Source organism: Phoca vitulina, unplaced genomic scaffold, assembly GCF_004348235.1.
Source record: "Phoca vitulina isolate PV1807 unplaced genomic scaffold, GSC_HSeal_1.0 scaffold32, whole genome shotgun sequence".
NCBI classification, from domain to species: domain Eukaryota; kingdom Metazoa; phylum Chordata; class Mammalia; order Carnivora; family Phocidae; genus Phoca; species Phoca vitulina.
In genome coordinates this window covers 4,477,235-4,495,442 of record NW_022589735.1, presented here as the reverse complement: position 1 = coordinate 4,495,442, position 18,208 = coordinate 4,477,235, and the positions used below count along the sequence as shown (strand labels likewise).

The window sequence follows — 18,208 nt, the reverse complement described above, 5'->3', positions numbered from 1 at the left end:
GCCAAAGACTGGGAAGAAAAATAGTTACAAGTCATAGGTAGAAGAGCTGACTCCATCTCTCCATCTTTAGCCCTCTCTTCCTTCAAGTCTGATGGCTAACACCCCTCCTCCCCACCACCAACACTGCCAGGCTTCTGGAACCCCTTGGAGATTAATATACATCCCTTAGAAATGCCAGCCAAGGGCCAGGATGTGGGGAGGCTTGATTTGGCCCTCTGTAAATTTGTTAAAGATAACATCAGCTCTCGCCTTCCTAGCACAGGTGGTACCACAAGATGTAATGGAATGTTTGATGTCAAGTAGGTGCACGTGAACCCTTCTATCTCACTACACTGCCCTTCTGCCAGTCCTCTTGCACTATAAAATCTATAGACTAAGGTCCAGACTTTATGGAGAATAATTGCACAGCTGGATTGTCACCCACCAGATCTTCCTTGTCAAGTTACCCTGAAAGTAACTCTGTGTTAAAACTGTATGGAGTGGCCTGCTTCGTTTTTCAGTCTCAGAGTGCCTTCTTGATTTGGCGGATACTTTCTAGTCCCTCTACCACCTTCTAACAGTCGTATATCTGATAGAAGAATTGTATCTAGAATATATGAAGAATTTTCCAAATGCAATAATGAGAAAAACCAACCAATTAAAATTAGGCAAAAGATTTAAATAGACTCTTCACCAAAGAAGATATACAGATAGTAAATGAAAAAAATGCTCAACATCATTATTCATTAGGGAAATGTAAATTAAAACTGCACTGTGATACCCCTAGGCACCTCTTAGATTAAAAAGTGTGGGTGAGGATGTGGAAGAAATGGATCTCCAGTAAACTGCTAGCGCAATGAAAAATAGCCTCCTTGGAAACACATTGGCAGTCTTCTTTAGAAGATAAACCTATGCCTTATATTCAATGTAGCTATTGCACTCCTGGGTACCTAACCAAGAGAAATGAGAGCATAATTGTATATAATGATGTGTACAGTAATGCTCACAGCACCTTTATTTTGCAATAGCCCCAAGCTAGAAAAACCTTAGTGTCCATCTTTGGGTGAATGGATACACAAACTGTGGTATATCCATACAATGGAATACTACTCAGCAATAAAAAATGAACTATGATACATCCAGTAACCTGGATGGATCTCAATACAATTATGCTGAGTGCAAATAGCCAGATAAAAAAGAGTACTGCTCTGTGATTCATTTTACATACAATTTGAGAAAATGCCAACTAATGTAGTGTCAGAAAGCTGATGCAGGAGGAATTGAAGGAGGGATTACAGAAGGGTGTAAAGAAACTTTTGGAAGATGTGCATATACTCATCTTGATTATAGTGACAGTTTCAAGGGGGTCAAAACTTAACCAAATTCTATGCTTTAAGTGTGTGCAGTTTGTTCATTATACCTTAATAAAGCCATTTGGAAAAAAAAAAGTCTGGGGGGAATTATCTGTGTCGATATGGAACGATGTCCATGATAAGCAAAAACAGAAGTTCCAGAACATTATGTATAGTTTGACCTCAGATTGTAAAAGAACTAATGATTAAGAAAAAGTAATAAAATCCTTACCTCTGTGTACTTTTTTGCGTGTATGTATTGAAGGTCTGGTAGTTTACACAATCAACTATTGCAGTGGTTAGCCCCAGGGAAAGAGATGTGGCACAGGACAGAGAGGTAGTGTATACATACTTAACACTGACCTGTTACCACTTTTCATATTTTAAATTTCAACTAATTGTATATTAATAAAGGGTGCCCTTTCCCCGGGGAGGCTTATTTCTAGAAACTGGAACTTCTGAGTTCACTGTCATTTGGCTGCCCGTCAGTTTTACGACTCAGGTGGTCACAGAGGTGTAGCTGAAGCCCAGCAGGCAGAAGACCTCCCCCTCACCACGTAAGGAGGCGCCCCCCCGGGCCCGGGACCTCGGCGTCCCCGCGCCTCCAGCTCCCGGGCAGCCACTGGACCACCGTCGGGGTGGGCGGGCACTGCCGAGCAGCCCGGCCGCGGACGCAGGAACGCGCGCGCCGAGCCCCCAGCGGTTACAGGTTTGAAGGTAGCAGTTCCTTGTGGGGGACGCGGTGGTCTTCGAGGGCTGCACCTCCGCAGACTTTGAGGGAGCCCCGGGCCGGAGCCTGGGCCCTGCCTCAGGCGGGTGGCCATGTGGGGAGGAGAGGCGCCGGCGGGCCCTGCGCCTCCTCGGGGCACGAGGACGTGGCCTCCCCGCCCTGAGGAGCGACCCCACCCCAGACCCCCCGCCTGGCCGCCTGGCAAAGCCGGCATTTGATTTCCGGGGGCGAGGCGGCGGGGGGGGGGGTGGTGGTGAGGGGGGTTGTCTGCCCGGTGTTACCGCCTCGCGTGGTTCGCTTCTCACCGTGTGCGTTTTCCCCCAGGGCCCTGCGCCGGACCCGCGTTCCCGAATTCAGTCATTTTCTTCGTCTTTGGAGGGTAAGCTTTGAGAGCATTGTCTTCGTCCTAACGCGGCCCTCAAACGCGCCCTCGGGGAGATTTTGAATAAGGGGAGTTGGGGAAAATGAGCAGTGGCCACTGAAAGACGTGGTTGCTTTTGCACGACAGCTGGAAGGGTTTTAGGTAACAGGAGGGTAGCGGGCGAGAGTTTATGTCTGCCACAAAGAAGTGGCCGAGAGAGAGGTAGACTCCAACCTTTCCCGTGACTTGGGAGAGTCTGCACTCAAAGGTGGACTGGTTGGGCCTTGGCACCTGTGCCCAGAAACTTCCAGAATGGGAAGTTGAATGAATAGATTATGTTCTCAGAAAAATGTTGCAAAATACTTTCTTGAATCCCTTGTATTGATTGTTAGATCCCTTAATGTGCCAACCCTAGGATGGGACCCTCCCCAGTTCCGAAGGCTTCCCTGTAGAGGACCTGGCTTGGTGTCCTCACTGCCTTTTCTTTTTCAGAGTCTGGCTGGCGAGATGGGGGTGGGAGAAGGAGGGGAGGGGGGACAGGAGAGGGAAAAGCTGCCTAACAGCCTCCCATCACCAATTCAGGGATTCTCACAGATTGCCTGGTTCAGATTCTCTGTAACCCTCTCCTTGCCTATCAGAAGGTGTTGTGAATCTACATATATTTTGAAAACTTCAGTTTCCCTATGAGTCATTAAAAGGAAATATGCCTATTTTAAAATTTAAAGTTTTCTTTTTATTTTTTTAAATGAGTATATCTTAATACCACAGAAAGACTTAGGAGACCGTATAGAAAATTGCTACATCAGTGGTGAAATATGAGAACACCAAAATGCTGGAAGTCAGTGCTTTAGGAAAGGTTAATTTGACATAATACTTACTCTGTTTGTCTTGTTGAACCCTTGGTGATACTGTAATTTGACTTCTGTATTTTTAAAAATTGCAGTTTTTAGATTTAGAAGGCAACTAAGGTCATGTGGGCTGCAAAGAATTAAATGTTTTTTTCCAACATCTTTGAAAAAATTATCTTTTGTTCTGTGCTTGCGTGATATTTATTGGGAGGAAGTGTTGACCCTTAGCATAATTGGCTCTTTTATGAGAAAGCTATGTGTTTGAAAGCTGTATTTTGAAGCAGATCTCCAGCTCTCCTTTCCAGGCCACACCTTCCGATTTGTGGTAGCAGCAGTAAGATTTCATTTGGTGGTTATTTCTGTTCATTTTCATCTTGGTGCTTCCAACAAATTCGTCTAGCCTTTCAGGTAGTTTTGAATCTTTATTCTGTTATCTGTAGTATTTACACAACATTTCTAGCATTGTGACGATTAAAAACTTGAAACTTTTCAGAGTACTTCCTTTGTCTTAATTTAACCAATCTGGAAGAATCTGGTGATGCTGCAAAAGATAGTTGTTTCCACTGCTGGCACCAGGTTGGCTTTAGATGTTCAGTCTTTCATTTAATCTGTCTTTGAAAATGTTCTTCTCAAGAATACTGTTGGAGGTTTCTTAAATACTCAGAGGATCCAATTCACATGGTCACTTGTTCCACCAAATTAGTAAACATAACAAAAAAGGAAACTGGGTTAGGGTGGTTAGTGACGCCACTTAGTGGACTTTGAGTCATTGTTACATTCTTTCCCAAATGCTCAAAGGTGGACTGGTTTTGCACTGAAGATCAGTGCCAGGCTCTTCTTTTTTGTAAGTTTGGCTTATCACTTGATGGGGTCCCGTATTCTGGTTTTATGTTCTCCTGTCACTCAGAATTCCGGATAGTGATTCTGAAACAGCAATCAGGTTTCTTCAGTACCCAGGGAAATAGTTCATCTGATCCTGAAGGCTCCAGTGACTTGATCTGAGATAGGTACTTGCTCGCCATCATCTTAGGGGTCTAGTAATTCACTGTTTATGTACCCTTACTAGATTACTGCTGTATTCTCCAGCATACAGGAAGGCCTGCAGACACAGAGTTAGCTGTCTCTATAACTCAGTAGAAAAGTTTCTGCAGTAAATAAAACTGTGTGTGACATCTGATGAGGGGAATACAAGTCACTTGACTTGTTCCTTCCCTTATTTGTGATGTTCCTTTGAAAATGTGCCAGTAGCTCCTTTCTGCCTACGTCTGGAGTGGAATATAAAGTGGGAGAACCAACCTTGACGTTACCTTGTAAATAGTGGGTTGGATAGTAGTGGAACATCAGATAGTGGAGGGGGAAATTAAATTGTGGATGTTGAACTCAAATACATTCTCCCTGTCTGTTCTCCAAAGCTCTACGTTAGAAGTAGGATTCAGAGAGAAATTGAGACCTGGCAGGTAGTAGACAGCAGTTAAGAGAAGCTTTTAGTGGATTATGGGTTGTCTCCTTCCCCTCCTCTGTACCGTTGAATTTGGCTTATGAAGGTAGTAGAATGCATTTATTTATTTACTTTGACTTTACAACAGTTATTCATGATGCCAAGGCAGTGAGTTTTATCCTGGTGTAGACCCATTACTATTTTCTTCCATGTCCGTAGACTGCTCACAACTTTGGCAAGTTACTTTGCCTAAAATTGGTCAGACCTCAAAGAGAGTATGAATGAATCAATTGAGTATGAGTGAATCAGTTATATCTGTCAACATAAGTGAAAAACTTAAAAAAAACTACAGTTAACAGATTAGTCAAACAATATTCAATAAAATTTATATGTATTTTTATTTAATTATTATAACTGTAGTGGCATTATGTGCTCCTAAGAACTGGAACTGAAAGATTTACACAGCCTACAAATAAGTATAATCTTGGACTACTTAAACTTTTTGTAATATCTCTCCATACATGTTCATTAAAATAGAAATTTTCAGAGCCCTTTGACTGATCCACAGCTTTCCTAGTAGATCTTCTACCCTGATTCCTGGCAAGGGTTACCATATTCCCACTAACCAGGCTAGTTGTTTTTATGGACTGGTTTTTTCCCCCCAAGTAGAAAACAATTGTTTGGGAATTAGTAATTTCCTAACAAAATCCTTCAACATAATGCGATGATAGGTAAATATCCTAAGCATAAAAGTTACTGGATTTTTACTTATACACCCTCTGATGAATGTGTTTTTGTGGTATTTTACCAAGCTAGGAAGTGAAATCAAATGGATGTTGGTGAGTACCCCATGGCAGCAGGTCATTCGTTCAGAGTGAACTATAACTTGGAAGCCTTCTTTAGGTAAGAAAGTTGGCAGTTTGAAAAAGCAATCGTCAGTTTTTTTAAATGATCATGTATGTTTAGGTTGGAGTTTTTATATAAAGGTTTTCAAGCTAGTAAAGATCAATTTGCCTTGCATTCTAAAATATATTTAACTCATGCTCATTGCTACTGACTTATATAAAATTTATGATTTGTGGATGAGTCTTAGACTCTGAAAATGAATGTACACAAAGAAAAAGAAAATTAAAATGTTATTTTTAATAGGATGACTGGTATTCATTTAATGTCTATTGTTTATGGTGATTCTATCAGCGAACTGGCAATTTAATATTTTACTGAATAAACAAAACAATCCATCCATGTTACATAAAGTCACTTTAATGTATAGCACAGTCCTTTTGTTTACAACTGCAAGGTAGTTTGCTAACCTGACACTTGGTTGAAATCTTATTTTACTTTTGGCTGTCCTGCCTTTCCATTGAAGGATTATATTAGGGATAACTCTGTTTGTGGTCATTTAGTGAAATTTTAACAATCCATTGATTGTTACAGAATGGATTGCTGTAAGTTTACCAAATGAAACATGTACAAGCAAAATGTCCATCAATGTGCTCCATATCAGAATTTAGGATCCATTGTTCATTCTTTTACCTTACCTGGGCCAACGTATTTCAATTTGGGAATTAAAATTAAGGAGTAGGGCAGCCCTTTCAAAATAAGCATATTTTGAAAAAAGAGCCAAAATAAGAATATTTTGAATAAACTTTGAATTATTGGTGTCACCAGTTTGATATATTCTATATAACTGGTTAAGTCATACTAAATGTGTGTGATAGCTCTTTTGCCTAATGCTTGAGATACAGCTTTGCACCTGCTTTTGTTTTCCATTTTAGTTTTCCAAACCCTAAAGATGACCCTTCATTTTGTTCAGCAACTTTATAGGTCAGCCCTGCTTTGGGATCCAACTCTCTATTATGGCTAAAAGTGTTTCACATCAGGCAGAGATATATACATTTCTAACATTCAGGGATGAAAAGTGGGTTAAGTAGTCAACTGAAGTTAAATAAAGTGGAGAACCACTCTTTCCATTATTTTGTCTCTCAAATAATTGAATACTTAAACACTTTGGATTCTTATGTAGAATATATGTACAAGATAACCCTATATACTTGGGTATATCTGGACCTGAAATTTGTTGTAACATAGTTGTGTCTCAAGCTGGCTCCTACGTGGAGATTCATCATGCCTTTTTGTTGGGGAAGAATGCTCATCCCTTTGCTATTTTACATTTGCTCCTGAGGGTCAGGTGTGTTGCTGTGTCCTGGGTGTCACCTGAAAATTGTGCTTCAAATTAAGTTATGAAATTAGTTCAGAGAAATGCATTAGATAATTTAAGACAACAAGAACGACTGCAACATTTATTAAGCCTTTACTATATGTTCTGGCAATTAAGTACTTTAATCCTCACAACTGCCTTATGAGATTAGGTACTGCTGTTTTCCCTGCTTTTCAGATGAGGAGGCTGAAGCTTAAATTTATTCAAAAAGGGATCACATGGTTAGTAAATGGCTGAGCTGGGGCTTTTCCAGGCCTCTGCTTTTGATAACATTTTACTGTCTTTCAGGACCCCAGGAGTTGTTAGCACAATTGCATTGTGATGCTTTCTTCTCTGTAGGAGATAGTAAGAATACAGTAATTGACCAGGAATAAACCTGTGAGACACACTGCTTCCATGGACATTCCCATTTGGAAGCCTCCCCAACCATTCCCTCCCATACACGAACTCAATCACATGTCATTGCTTTATTTTTCCAGTGCAACTTGTCCCCATGTCAGGGATGGGGCATTTATCGTGGTATTTCACCATTTGACCGTAGCCCTTGGAGAGCAAGCTCCCTCTTACTTACCTCTGTATCCCTAGCACATGGCACTTCCTATCAGTGCGATGCAGTGGAAGATTACTATTAAAATTTGTGTAACTGTTTTTCATTTTCTGATGTTACTCTGTGCGATTAGAGTACAGATGTCTGATGGATATATGGAAAATATGATCACAAAATCTTAATGTTTACAGAATGAAGAGGAACAATTTATCTGTTGTGAATAAAATTGTCTGGTCTTCACCAGCTGTGAAGCAACCAAAAGTTGGGTTCTACTCTTCTCTCAACCACACCCATACGCACACTGTCTTTCTAGACTGGGGGAGTTTGCCTCACCATGTAGTATTACGCATTTTTCAGTAACTTCCTTTAATAGTTCGGGCCTGGGCGTCTTTAGTATGTAGGAAATGGAATGAAGTTTTTCATATTCCTGACCTTTGGAGAAAGTTTGAATTTGAACTGAACCAATCAGTGACTTTATATTTTAAGTCCACCCATCCCGATCTCATTCAGCAGATCATTAAAAGGCATGATACCCATCTCCAGTATGTCAGCTTTAAGGTAAGAAAAATAAGCATTAAATAGCAACGAGTTACGTTTCATTAATGTCATTTTTGTGTATCTAGATCCTTATGTGGAAGCAGTCAGTGAATTTTGCAGAATTTTTACTCCAAGCTATGTCCTGCTTTTCTGTAATTATTTGCATAGATTGAGGTGTAGAACTTGAGCTGTAACTTAAACCTCAGTTTCCTTCATCTGGATGGTATTACTAAAATTCAGGTCATTGTAAAGGATTTGAAAGTCTGGAGCACTTAGAAAGTTACTTTGTCATCAGCTCTATTTCTCACTTTTTGTCTGAGACCTTTTGTATAAAGAAGAAATACTAATTTGTTTATAGCTTGACAGGATACATACAATTTTGCAATTGAATTCTGTTACATAGTTCTATTTCCAGTATAACTCACTTTCAGGAAATAAAGATTTAAAATTGTTTTTATAGGTGGATAGTAGTACTGAGTCAGCGGAAGCTGCCTGTGATATACTTTCTTAGCTGGCAAATTGTTCTATCCAGGCCTTGGGCTTGATTTCAATGGCCAAGCCAAGTTTTATGAATGTGTCAAAGGTATAAAGATACCAAGCTTTTTTGTGAGAGACACAAAAATTCTCAAATATTTCAATCTAGGCCAAAAGGATTCTTTTCCTAAAAACATACCACATCCTCCTTATGTTCAAAGAATTACTTAAAGCAGTTTTCTTTTGACTAACGCTTACTTTTGCTGAAATAGCTTATGCATGGTTTCATCCTTTGGATATATTTTGTAATTTTAATCGTTGTTTCTACGGTAGCTATCATTAATATAAAATTTAGATGTTATACTTAGGATTTTTAAGTGCCAGTTAGTTTCTTTGAATATAGAGTGTGTATGGCCAGTAGTGGATGTTTTTCTTGTCATTCTGTATCCTCTCCATTGGAGGTTAGAACAATATAGTACTAAATGAACTATACCAGTTAGGATGATGTTGGATTCTGTAAAATAGAAACTCCGAAACAATAGTAGCTTAAACAACACGGCTGGAGTTTCTTTCTCTTGCATTAAAGAAATCCATGCATGAACATAGCTGGTATGAAGTTGTTAGGACCCCGAGCTCCTTCCAGGTATCCCGTGTTCTTGTAGGCATTTCAGATGGCTTTCTGAGCTCTAGCCATCACGTCCTGTTCTAGGCAGGAGGGTGGAGGAAATGGGGAAAGAAGGGTATGCCCCCTGCTTTTCAAGGAACGCTAGCCATGAGTACCACATAATGTTTCTGTTGCTGTCTCATTGGCCAACACTTAACTGTGTGGCCAGAACCAGGTTTCTGGGAGATGAAGAACGTTTTTTAGCGGACTGGTAATGTGCCCAGCTCAAAATTGAGACCCAATTACCAAAGAAAGGATGAATGGGTGTTAGGAAGCCACCAGCCGTCCCTGCCGCATAAACTAACTGTCTTCATTCAGGCTTCAGCTTGGATTCCATCTCCTGGGGCAGCCTTCCTAGACCACTTTGGCTAAAGCAGCGGCCCTTCTTCCAGTTAACACTCTGCTGTGTAAATACGTATTTTCTTTACATCATTCATGAGTACTTGAAATTACTGTCATTATTTAACATGTCTGTCCTCATCCCCTAGAACAAAACATACACTCTTTGAAGGCAAGGGATTCTGTTTTGCTTACTTACCATTAGAAACCCAGAGTTAGAGTGTAGTACCTAATATATAATAAACACTAAGTTATGGTTGTCAGTAAAACTGGCTGATGGAAACCTTCCTGGGGAAGAGAATAGAGGAATAGTAGCATCTTCTCTCTCATAAACTGGGTCATGGCTCTCAAGCATTTCACTAGCCTGTTTAACTTGTCAAGAGATAGTCGGGGGAAAATGGGTCATTTGGGGATTAGAGTAATATGAGCAATCAGATGAAAACTTACTACGTCTCAATAGTTATTCCTTGTGTATGAATGATGGAGTCAGCTTAGCCTGAAATTCTTAGAGTCTCTGCTGTTTCAAATGCTGCACATCTGCTTCGGTTCTGGGCTAGCTGGTGTAGTCACCAGCGCGAGGCAACAGGGATTAGCAGACTTCCTTCCTTGCAAGCTCTGCCTTTACAGTAAAATGAGTCGAGTGGCTTCTGGCAAAGTCGTGCATCTCTCTGGGTGTCAGTTTTTTCACTTGTCAACAGAGGAAAGATAGGATAAAAGTGCAGTATTTTGCTAGGTGTAAAGAGTGCTAAAGGAGTATGTGGATACCATCATGAGGCATGTCCTCTAATGCTGAAATACAGCCTTCAGGACTAAGAGTCCACTGAGAGTTGATTAAAGGGAAAAAATAAACCTTATATTTCTTAAGGAAAAAGTGATGTATTTCTCTAATAATTTTTGGCACAGTAAAATTTAGTAAAGAGATCTAGCCATCCACCATTTAAAAATTTATATTAATCAAATTACAATTAATATAAACCAGTATGTTTTTTAATAAATGAATTGAGAGTTATAACCAATTTGGTCATTGTCATAGGAGTAAAAGAACCTTTGGTAGAATCCAAATTGACTTTGAAAAAGGAAAAATGATCATGCCTGGATTTGGTTTTCAGATTTTCTTTTTTTTTTTTTTTTTTTTAAAGATTTTTTATTTATTTATTTGAGAGAGAGAGAATGAGAGAGAGCAAGCACATGAGAGGGGGGAGGGTCAGAGGGAGAAGCAGACTCCCTGCCGAGCAGGGAGCCCGATGCGGGACTCGATCCAGGGACTCCAGGATCATGACCTGAGCCGAAGGCAGTCGCTTAACCAACTGAGCCACCCAGGCGCCCCTGGTTTTCAGATTTTCTATCTGTGTCAAAAAATACTGATCTGAAAACTTGTGAAATTGTACCGATTTTGGAGTCAAACTATAAATAAGCTTTTGTTTGTCAATCTTCAAAACATAGAAAGTTTTTAAAATGTATCTTTATTGGGACACCTGGGTGACTCAGTCGGTTAAGCACATGTTTAGGTCATGTTTTCAGGGTCCTGGCATCGAGCCCCACATCCGGCTCCCTGCTCAGCGGGGATTCTGCTTCTCCCTTTCTCTCTGCTCCTTCCCCCTGCTCGTGCTCTCTCTCCCTTTCTCTCTCTCAAATAAATAAATAAAAATCTTAAAAAAAAATCTTAAAAATTAGGGGCGCCTGGGTGGCTCAGTCGGTTAAGCATCCGCCTTCCACTCAGGTCATGATCCCGGGGTCCTGGGATTGAGCCCCACGTCAGGCTCCCTGCTCAGCAGGGAGCCCTGCTTCTCCTTCTCCCTCTGCTGCTCCCTCTGCTTGTGCTCTCTCTCTCTCTAAAATCTTAAAAAAAAAAAAAAAAGATCTTAAAAATTAAAAAAAATCTTAAAAAATCTTAAAACGTTTCTTTATTTAGATAACTTTCTAGCAAGAAGCATATCAGTGAAGAATAAGATCATTTATTTATTCATCAACAAATATTTATTGATCTCCTACAATGTGCCAGATATTATTTTAGGTGGAAATATAGGAGTGAATAAAACATGAAAATTTTGTTTATTCTATGGCAGGGGTTGAAAAGGGTCCGACAGTAAGTATTATGGGCTTCACAGACTGTAGTACTGGGGCTCCTCCACTCCAGTCTCGTAGTGTGAAAGCAGACATAGTGCGTAAATGAAGGAGCGTGGCGCGTGCCAGTCAAACTTTGTGGACACTGGAAGTTTCTTGTAATTTTCACATGTCACAAAATATTATTCTGGACAAAATTTTTTTCAAACGTTTACAAATACAAAAACCATTTTGGACTCAAGAGCCGGACAGTAACAGACTAGGCTGGATTTGGCCCGCAGGTCATAATTTGCCAACCCCTATTCTAGGAAATAAGTACAGTTATATCCTTTTAATATTGAAAATCAAGTCCTTAGGATTGAAATAATTGGAAGGTGTGTTATGAAATCTTTGAGAAATGTTTTTGACTGGCTAATGGTGTCATGAAAAATGCTAATATGTTCATCGCTTTTACTATGTTATTGTTAGTATCTGTTGATATAGTTTCAATGAACTATTTGATTGAAGCTGTAGATTTTTAAATAATATTTTCATAATTCTTTTCTTATTACCGTGCAAGTCCCATTTTGTATCAGCACTTAGAGTTGTCTTTGTCAACTCAAAATCATTATCATCGATCAAAGTTGAAGACACACCAGTGGATGATCTTTCATTGAAAATTCTAGTGGCCAACAATAGTGATACTCTAAGACTCCTAAAAATAAGTAGCTGTCCTCATGTTTCCTCTGATGGTAGGTTATATCTTTTTAAGCTTGGATGATATCTTTTATATACTATGTATAATATATATTATATATAATGTATATAATATATACTATCATACTGTTTGTATAGTATATAACATATAGTATAATAGTATATAGTATATATGTATGTATATTATATATATTATAGTGTATAGTATATATGTATACTATATGTATGTATACTCTACTATATATATATTATACTTTATGTACATATTGAAAACTACATGCTTATGAAACATAATTGAAAAAAGTAATCTTTTTTTGAAAAGAAGTCTTAATCCATAAGGTAGACATAATTTAAATTGCTTCTAAAAGTATTTTAGTCATATGTATATTTTATTATACATGTGTTTTTATTATTACATATATAGATATATGTGTAATATATATATGTATACATAGATATATGTATATATCTATATCTGTCTTGACATCATGAGAGAGAGAGAGAGAGAGCCAAAGAGAGATCTAGTGGGGCGGGGGGAGGGTAGAAGGAGAGGGAGAGAGAATCCTCAAGCAGACTCCCTACTGAGCACAGAGCCCAGTGCGGGGCTCCATCCCAGGACCCTGAGATCATTACCTGAGCCAGAATCAAGACTTGGCCACTTAACTGACCAAGTCACCCAGGCACCCCGTTTGATGTCTATTTTAGCAAATAATGAATAACTGATGTCAAATTTAAGTTTATAAGATGTTAGATTAGTATCGGTGTGCTTCTTGGTTCTTAAGAATTTTTCCCCATTTCCCGCAGGAATCCTTTGTGTAGCTGATCACTGCCAGGGCCTTAGAGAACTGGCATTGAATTATTACATTGTAAGTGATGAACTTCTCCTAGCACTTTCAAGTCAAACTCATGTTAACCTAGAGCATCTTCGAATTGATGCTGTGAGTGAAAATCCTGGACAAATTGAATTTCATTCTATTAAAAAACAAAGTTGGGGTGCACTTATTAAACACTCCCCTGGAGTGGATGTTGTTATGTATTTCTTTTTATATGAAGAAGAATTTGAGGCATTCTTCAAAGAAGAAACCCCTCTTACTCACCTTTATTTTGGTCGCTCAGTAAGCAAAGCAATTCTAGGACGGATAGGTCTTAACTGTCCACGACTAATTGAGTTAGTGGTATGTGCTAATGGTCTTCAGACTCCTGATACTGAACTTATTTGTATTGCTGAACACTGTAAAAACTAAACAGCCTTGGACCTCAGTGAATGTGAAGTTAGCTGCAGTGCATTCATTGAATTTGTAAGACTGTGTGGGAAAAGACTAACCCAGCTCTCTGTAATGGAAGACGTTTTGATCCCTGATGATGAGTATAGCCTAGATAAAGTTCACACTGAAGTCGTCAAACACCTGGGAAGAATATGGTTCCCTGATGTCCTGCCTGTCTGGTAATTGGCTACCAAAGATTGTTAATTTTTTTTTAAACCATTAAGATTAGCTTCTTTCTTTCTATGCAAATATAAATTTTAAGATACATTGCTGAACTACTTTAGGTAAAATATCTTATCATTTGCAAACTGTCTTAATGGATTGCAGCAGAAACATTTGAAAAATTATGAGAAATGTTTAGCCAGAAATTTCCATAAATAGGACATAGACCCTGTATTGTGGATTGGGTGGTAGGTGGTAGGCTAAAAACTACACGTGGTTTGTAGATGAGTCCCTCAGCCTTTGTTGAAGGCATATTTTAGCTTGCTAAATAAATTTATAATATTGAGCTTTGGATCCCTAAATTATGACATTTATTTTTTTTTTTTTTAAAAATTTTTTTTTTTTTTTTTTTTTTTTTTTAAAGGTTTTATTTATGTGACAGAGAGAAAGACAGCCAGAGAGGGAACACAAGCAGGGGGAGTGGGAGAGGGAGAAGCAGGCTTCCTGCGGAGCAGGGAGCCTGATGTGGGGCTCAATCCCAGGACTCTGGGATCATGACCTGAGCCGAAGGCAGACGCTTAACGACTGAGCCACCCAGGCGCCCCTAAATTATGACATTTATAACTTTATACTGCTTTAATTGCTTCTCCTTCATCTTGATATGAATATATTTTACAAGATATGTAGTATTAAAATCTAAGAGTAAAAAAAAGGTATAGACATAGAGGCTGACTTAATTGTACTTAATTTTTAGCACTATATAAGATCATATTATAACTCAAACAATTTCTAATTTCTAACACACTTTGAATTCTACTTTAGTACATTAACTCGGGAGAAGATGGGCATGAGATTAAAATCAATACTGATCATTTTGTAAAGAGACTGTGATTGTTAATTGATTAAATATGCTACTGAGATCGCTTCTCGGCCTTTTGGCTAAGATCAAGTGAAAAAAGTACGTTTTGCGGAGTGTCTTTGGGGAGGGAATCTGCATGTACTGACCTACTACTCTGTCTGGAACCGTGCTAGAGATCCTTTGCAGAAGTGATCTTATAATTTAATTAGTAACCCAGCTAAAACTCTTTAGTTACAGATTACCTTTAGAGTAAAGATATATCCTTAAAATGATCTACAAGACCCTACATGGTCTGGCATCTCCCTGCTTCTTAGCCCTCATTGCTCACGGAGCTTCCCCTTGCCCTTCTGCTCCATTCTCTTGCAGGTCCTTAAGACTGCCATGGGCCCTGTAGTCAGAGTGTATGAGGATATAGTCTCTTTCTACTTAATTGCGCTCTTTGCTCCCTCAGATCTTTCCTTTAGATGTCATTTCCTCAGGAAAGCCTCTGGCTCTCAGCACTCTGTGACTTCCATTTGTGCACTTACCACCATTGTAATTTGCCATTTACTTGTATGATTATTCTCTGCTAATTCCACTGCACTGTGAGCTTTATCAGTGCAAGATCACTGTCAGGTTTTGTTCACTGTTGTATCCCCAGCATCTAGCATAATATTAGGCTAATAGTAGACACTCAGTAAATTTTACTTAGGTACTTTCATTTCCAGAGTTGTTCCCTTATGTCTTTCTCCAACATCTTCATTTTCTTTCTAAGAAAGCAATTAAACTTAAAAAAAAAATGTTTATTATTTTCCAGCTTTAAACATTTTTTAATTAGGAAAAAAATTTAAGTATTCTTACTTGTTAAATTAGAATTAGGATACCTTGTGGTTTGTAAGTGGTAATTTTTAAAAAGAGCATATTTTATGTCTCTTTTTTTTAGAGAGTTACTTGTGCAAGCATTCTCCACACTGTACCACATCCTTTCTCAAGGTGAGCTCTGTAAGAACGGGCATCTTCCCTCCTTCACCTTTGTGTTTGAGACTCTCAGACTGCTGTGTGGCACATTCGTATACCCTCAATAAATGTGAGTGGAGCTGAAATACTGTTTAAAGAATCAGATTCTTAAAGACAGTTGTTACTATTGCAGATCATGTGATTTATACCTTAAGATTTTGGGAGAGTACAGAAGCAACATATCATAGGGCACTCAAGGTCTGGTTAGGATAATGGGACAGACATAAAGGAAATGGCAAACCTGAGTTGGAGGGTCAGGCTGGTTGGAGGTCAGAGCAATGGTGGAAATACTGAAGAGGTGAACTCTGGTCTCACTGGCTAACGTGATGTGCACTGGAGGAGTAGGGTGGGAGTGCATATACCTGTATAGTGGGTGGTAGGATGCCAGTGTTGGTTTCACTAAAGAGTAAAACAGAGAGGAACTGACTAAGGGAGATCAAGGTGGAGTTTCTCCCTGTTGCCTGCTAGCACAGAACGATAATGAGTACCTGTGGCCTCTTGTACATTGATGAGAAGTTGCCACTCTAAACGGTGGTCTTTAGTAGTGGTCTTTAGTAGTGGTTTTTAGTAGTCGGACCTAGTGAACTAAGCACTATAAGAACTCTTAAAGGAAAACTCAATAGAATTGATCAGCTCATTTTGATGACCCTGGTTGGCCTAACATACTGGGTTTATAAATTCAATAGCAAACATTTTTAGGATAGCCAAATCAAGACAAGAAAACAGAGAGTATTTTTATGCTTTATATAATGAAAATGTCTCCATTTACTTTGGAAGTCTATGAAAAGTACTGTTTACTTAAGATTAGAGGATTCTAGATTAAAATGGCCACTTATCTTGTTCTTCCATTAAATTACTTTTCTGCAGAAAACTCAAAACATTTTATAAGTAAAAATTAATTGTGTTTGCATTATTAATTTACAATCATCAAACCTAGTATCTGGGTCACAGTTTTCAAAGTATATTTTACAGTCATTTTCACTAAGGAAAAATATGTTATTCAGTACCATCACTTCTCTGTCATTTGAACCTTAACAGTACTTTTATTTTTTTTATTTTTATTTTTTAAAGATTTTATTTATTTATTTGAGAGAGAGAGAATGAGAGAGAGCACATGAGAGGGGTTAGGGTCAGAGGGAGAAGCAGACTCCCTGCCGAGCAGGGAGCCCGATGCGGGACTCGATCCAGGGACTCCAGGATAATGACCTGAGCCGAAGGCAGTCGCTTAACCAACTGAGCCACCCAGGCGCCCCTGAACCTTAACAATACTTTAAACTGAACATTTTGACACCCAAATCTAAAAAGAAAAGGAAATTAAAAAAAAAAAAAACAAAAAAAAAAACCCTCTGATGAAGCACACCAGAGGGCGCCGTATTCTGGTTCTTCCTGAGAGAGCAGTCCTTTAGACTGAAGTTTGCATTTCCATTGAACAGATATGAGAGTGCTTATGGAGTGCTAGGCAGAAGGCACCGTTCTTGCTCTGCCTTGCAGAAGCTCTCCGTTCCAGGTAACGAGTCTGGTTTTTAAAACAATCACTTAAGAAGGTTAATTATTTATTGTTCAAACATTTTAGAGCTCCTTTAAAAATTGTTTTCAAAGTCTCTGTGCTAATTCCTATTTTGTGTTCTGAATGGGAACCCAGCCTTTGTCCTTTGAAAGCAAATTTAGTTTCTGGAAACAACCAAAAGTGATTTGGCACTAAGGAGATTAATAAGGTAGATGGTCAAACCAGACAGTGTTGGTTATAGTTTTTTTTTAAAAAAAACTAAAAATTGGGCGCCTGGGTGGCTCAGTTGGTTAAGCAACTGCCTTCAGCTCAGGTCATGATCCTGGAGTCCCTGGATCGAGTCCCGCATCGGGCTCCCTGCTCGGCAGGGAGTCTGCTTCTCCCTCTGACCCTCCCCCCTCTCATGTGCTCTCTCTCATTCTCTCTCTCTCAAATAAATAAATAAAATCTTAAAAAAAAAAAAAAAAAAAAACTAAAAATTAAATTCTTAATTTAATTAACATCTCATGTAAAAACATTTACATGAGATGTTAAGATATGGTAGAGAATAATATGTAATTGGATATGAGAATTTACCAGTTGTGTTGTAGAGACTGAAGTGAGAGTCATCATTAACTCTTTCTTCTTTCTGACCATCCACCGGCAAGTCTTGTTACTTACTATAACATGTTATCATAATAAATACTCATGAAATCACCTCCCAGCTGTAAAATGACAACATTGACATGACAATAACTTTAATTTTTCTGCGTGGCTTCCCTTACTTAGTCCTGAGGTAACTAGTGTTCATCATTTGCTTGACTTCCTTTTCATATACTTTTATCACATATATATGTGTTCCTAAAAATTACATTTTGGTTTTAATTGTTTTGACTTTATAAAAAGAGTATCCTACTATGTATAATCTTAGGCCTTTTTTTTAAACTCAGAATTATATTGCTATGACTCATGCATTTTGTTATGTTTAGCTGAGGCTCATTTTTTGTGACCACTGTACACTATTTCATTCTGTGACTAAATCACCGTTCATTTGTTCATATCAACTGTAGATAAGCATTTGAGTTGTTCCAGGGTTTGCCATGACAAATAGTGATTATCATGGACATTCTTATACGTATGTCCTAGCATACAAATGCAGCTACTTCTCCGATAATAAATCTCCAATAATA

General features: G+C 38.8%; 1 protein-coding gene across 1 annotated transcript; it reads left to right on the top strand.

Moving 5' to 3' along the window:
- Positions 1 to 7,668: 7,668 nt before the first annotated feature.
- LOC116645084 (F-box/LRR-repeat protein 21-like) lies at positions 7,669 to 13,698 on the top strand. The gene is given in 4 exon segments (XM_032425060.1): positions 7,669 to 8,034; positions 8,474 to 8,596; positions 12,114 to 12,285; positions 13,055 to 13,698. Coding segments are annotated over 4 exon segments (1,305 nt in total).
- The last annotated feature ends 4,510 nt before the right edge of the window (positions 13,699 to 18,208 follow it).